Raw genomic sequence first — 3,769 nt, 5'->3', positions numbered from 1 at the left:
AATATCTCCTCCCATTATTTTGGGCTTATAATACAGCACATAAAAAACAGTAATAATTTGCTCAAGCAAAATTTTAAAAGGTTTTTGAGTTTGCATTTTACCTCTTCTTTACTTCAAACAAGAATCTATCCTACACAGTTTGACTACTCTTCATGAATATAATGGTGAATTGGTTTAGGAAAACATGCTCCTTGAAGTATAAAGTATTTGTAGTTATTGATAATCTCACCTCTTTTAGCTCTTCATAAGTTATTGCCATAACATTTTCTTCATCAGCATATTTGTTCCATTGGGAAAGGTATTCAAAGTAGCATCCCCAGACAGCTAAATAAAACAAAACAATCCTAAGATGTGTCATAAATGAACATTAGACAAGCTTCTTAAACAATAAACTAAATTTTATTCATTCCGTTGATCTCTCAGCCATAGGCACTAGTAATCATGTCTGTGGCAGAGTTTACACCCTTCTGGGGAAATTTTAGGGTTTGCTCCAGGCTGTTCTGGCATAGCTACAAGTCTCAGGGATATGATACAATTTGGAAGTTGGAACAGTAAAACTTGTTAGTATCTCAAGGCTGATGGGAGTCCAACAAAGAGCTATCAGTACTCAAAGAGGTATCACTACTCAAACCATCTTGCAGACTCCCTCAATCCACTTTAAAACCTTGTGTAACCCTCTCTTCAGCTGGCTGTGTGCTATGCTATACTGATGCCATTTTAAACCAGTGTAATTTTTTTCTCTCCTTTTTAATATATTAGATTTACTCCAAATAATTCCTTTCATCCAATTTGGCATATAGGTCTTTATATGTCTGCATGGACACAAGATGATGGACATTGGAGAGGAGGGGTGAAGGGGATCCAGGACAGAGATAAGGAAGAACTACTTCTTCTAGAAAAAATATCAGTTTGTGCAAAGTAAAGCAGCTTGTGGAATTGCGGCTTTGACAGGGACTCATCCTCTAGCAGTAAGACAAGTATGGTAAACTTTAGTGCAAATGCCTAACTTTTGGTCTTTAATCTCTGCTTTTGTACTCTAAACCAAAAAAATCCTAATGATGCTGATTTACTGAAGTGCAAGCTTTTTGAGACAAAGCATTAAATAACTGACACAGGCAGAATAATATACCTACTTCTCTTTGACATGAAATCTGTGAAGAAATCATCCCAGGTCTCATAGGAGGGAAAACTAGCCAGGCCTTTGGAAAAATGGTAAAAAGATGTAGCTACATCCTTTGGGTTGCGAATCAGTAACAATATCTAAAAAAAAAAATATTTGTACAGAAAGATGTAACAGACTAAAGCATGAAATTCCAAATTTAGAAGGGGAAATATTTAACTTTGCTTTGGCACCATGTGAAGGTGATTGCCTATAATTATTAAAGTATCTTGTACAGAGTAACCAAATTAATTATGCAGAATATAACTATGTTTTGCTCAATACAAGCATAATTCGCCATTTAGGTAACAGGGAAAAATCACTTGACATGCTGAAGCCCTCACTTGTGGCAACACCACAAAATGTCCCCCATGGGAAATTGCGTCAAAGCGCATTTTGCCTCTGGAGGATTTGTTCAAGCCCTGCAACTCCCTTATGGAGACTGTCACAAAGATGCCAAGAAGGATGAATGGAGGTTAAGTAACATGAAGAGCAGAACTTAAACAGGCATGTAGAAATAGCCAGGCTAAACCCTCAAGTATAAGAGTGACTCTGAAAATTGGTTGAAAAGACATTAAAATCAGCACTCACCTTGACTTTATTTTTGAAGATAGACTTGGGAAGGTTTTCAGGACGGAGATGAGTAATCATAAATCTTGGAGAAGGTAATTTGGTCATTCTCTTTATGAATTGGAGGAGGAGAGTGGACAGTTCAGTTAGTACAAGTATTTTTTTCATCAGGTGATTCTAAAATGTTGCCTTGCTTAACTTATCAATACATACTTGCTGACAAAGGTACTTTTTTGTGTACGTATGTGTTACCCTGGGATATTAGTGGGCTGCTGTGAGTAGCTCTAACCTTCAAAAACCCCCGACAATGAGTGACTACAGAAGGATCATCCATCATTAGTCTCTTCAGTGATAATGAATTTAACATGGTGTGTTAGACAAGAAATCAAACCTAAAGGTAAGATGCAGACTCTAACTGGGTATTTGTGAAAGCTGAAGGATCTCAAGCACTGAAAGAAGGGGTAAGGAGAAAGAGCTAGTAAAAAGGACAAAAATTAATATTTCATTCTTTGATATTTCTTGAAGTTCTTCTTAAATACAAAAGATGTTATGCTGAATTTCTGCAGTTCTTGTGTATCTAATGGATAAGTGCTCCTGTCACACTCATTGAAGTGTTCATTTATCCCTCACCATTCGACAATCCAGACAAGATTCATCCTGACCAGATGTCACATACAGAAAAGTGGGAGACTTCTTTACAAACAGGGGAATATTTCACACCCCATATTCTCAGTATTTGAAGCATGTAATTTTAGTAATTTTCATACATATTCTGTTCCCACCTCATATTTCTCGGCATCTCCAACTTCAAGGTAGGGGAATTCTTCTAGTTCATAATTCGCAATGCCTTCTCTATCCTGTGTTTTCTTTTGAGATACAGTTACCAGGTCAGTTAAGATTTGAGTTAGCCAGTTTGTGCCTGAAGGATGAAAAATACAGAATTTCTTGTAAAACTTCTAGAATAAACAGAATGGGTTTTCCAGAAAGCCAGGAGGAAGGTAGTACTATGAGGTGAGTTACCTGGTCTCCTTTCATATGATACAATCACAGCTGACTATCTGGACAATCACCTGTCAGGGTCCTACCTTTGGTCCTCATAAGGATACAGTCCTCCAGCTAGATAGGGTCAGCACATCCTAAATTTACTTGTATATTGAAAATTAACTTGTATATTGTGAACTAAGTAATCAAGGAGAAGAACCACTCAGATTCAACTAGGAAAACTTTCATTTGGGTAATCAATATGATTGTGACAAATACAAGGGTGATTGGGGTGGTAAATCTGTACCATAAAACCTAATATATTATATTTTTTCGATGGGATGTACAGGATTGACTGAGGAGGAAAGATAGGTCACAGTACTGCAACACAGGAGCAGAGACAGATCTGAAAACTGTGCTGCATGTACTCATTTTCTTTACCAATCGGAAAAAATTCTCCAAATTGATATTTCCTATACACTTTTATTATAATTTTACTCAAAACATTCCAAGTAGTCTGTAGCCTACCCATCAGCTTTAGTCTACCATTTCCTGACTTCTGGACGTTGGGTTCCTACACCTTTCACACTACAGTTTTAACAACTGTTAAAACCAGTGGCAGTCTGGTGCAAGCATTTCTTCAAAAAGAAAATACCATAAAAAATCAAAAACTTTACAATCTTGTCAAATCTAAGACAGTGCAAACCCAATTGCTGCAGGAGAGAAACTACTAGATTAAAATGAACATGAGACACATCTAACCCAAACCTGTTGCTCCGATTAGGGGCACCACAGGGTGCTCTCAGGCAGAAGGAGCAAAGGAGCAAAGGTTGTAAACTTACACTCCTAGTAAACATCTCTTCCTAATAGTACTGAACAATGTGATCGCTTCAAGTGCTACAAAATATTTTTGATAGTTATTTCCTGACATCAGTACGAATCAATCTAAAAAAATGCAGCATGGCATGGGAAGGTAGAGAGAAGCTCAGTTCTGGGTAGAAATGTAAAGCTGTTAACTTTATGAAGATAAATGGGACAGCAGATCCTGTAATACCAAGA

General features: G+C 37.1%; 1 protein-coding gene across 1 annotated transcript in view; it reads right to left on the bottom strand.

The window, feature by feature from the left end:
* The window catches only part of LOC114060014 (sulfotransferase 6B1-like), a 6,906-nt gene that overhangs the window by 2,041 nt on the left and 1,096 nt on the right, over positions 1-3,769 (bottom strand). Inside the window, exons 2-5 of the mRNA XM_027889147.1 lie at positions 2,512-2,648; positions 1,751-1,840; positions 1,134-1,260; positions 148-324 (exon numbers count right to left, since the gene is read on the bottom strand). Of these exons, the coding sequence (XP_027744948.1) occupies positions 148-324; positions 1,134-1,260; positions 1,751-1,840; positions 2,512-2,648 (531 nt within the window). The remainder of the gene's footprint in view (positions 1-147; positions 325-1,133; positions 1,261-1,750; positions 1,841-2,511; positions 2,649-3,769) is intronic.

This window comes from Empidonax traillii, unplaced genomic scaffold, assembly GCF_003031625.1.
Source record: "Empidonax traillii isolate 1590-97213 ecotype Southwest subspecies unplaced genomic scaffold, ASM303162v1 scaffold254:size1037790, whole genome shotgun sequence".
In the NCBI taxonomy this organism is placed as follows: domain Eukaryota; kingdom Metazoa; phylum Chordata; class Aves; order Passeriformes; family Tyrannidae; genus Empidonax; species Empidonax traillii.
Note: the sequence above shows the minus strand (reverse complement) of the source record. Positions and strands in the feature narration are given on the sequence as shown.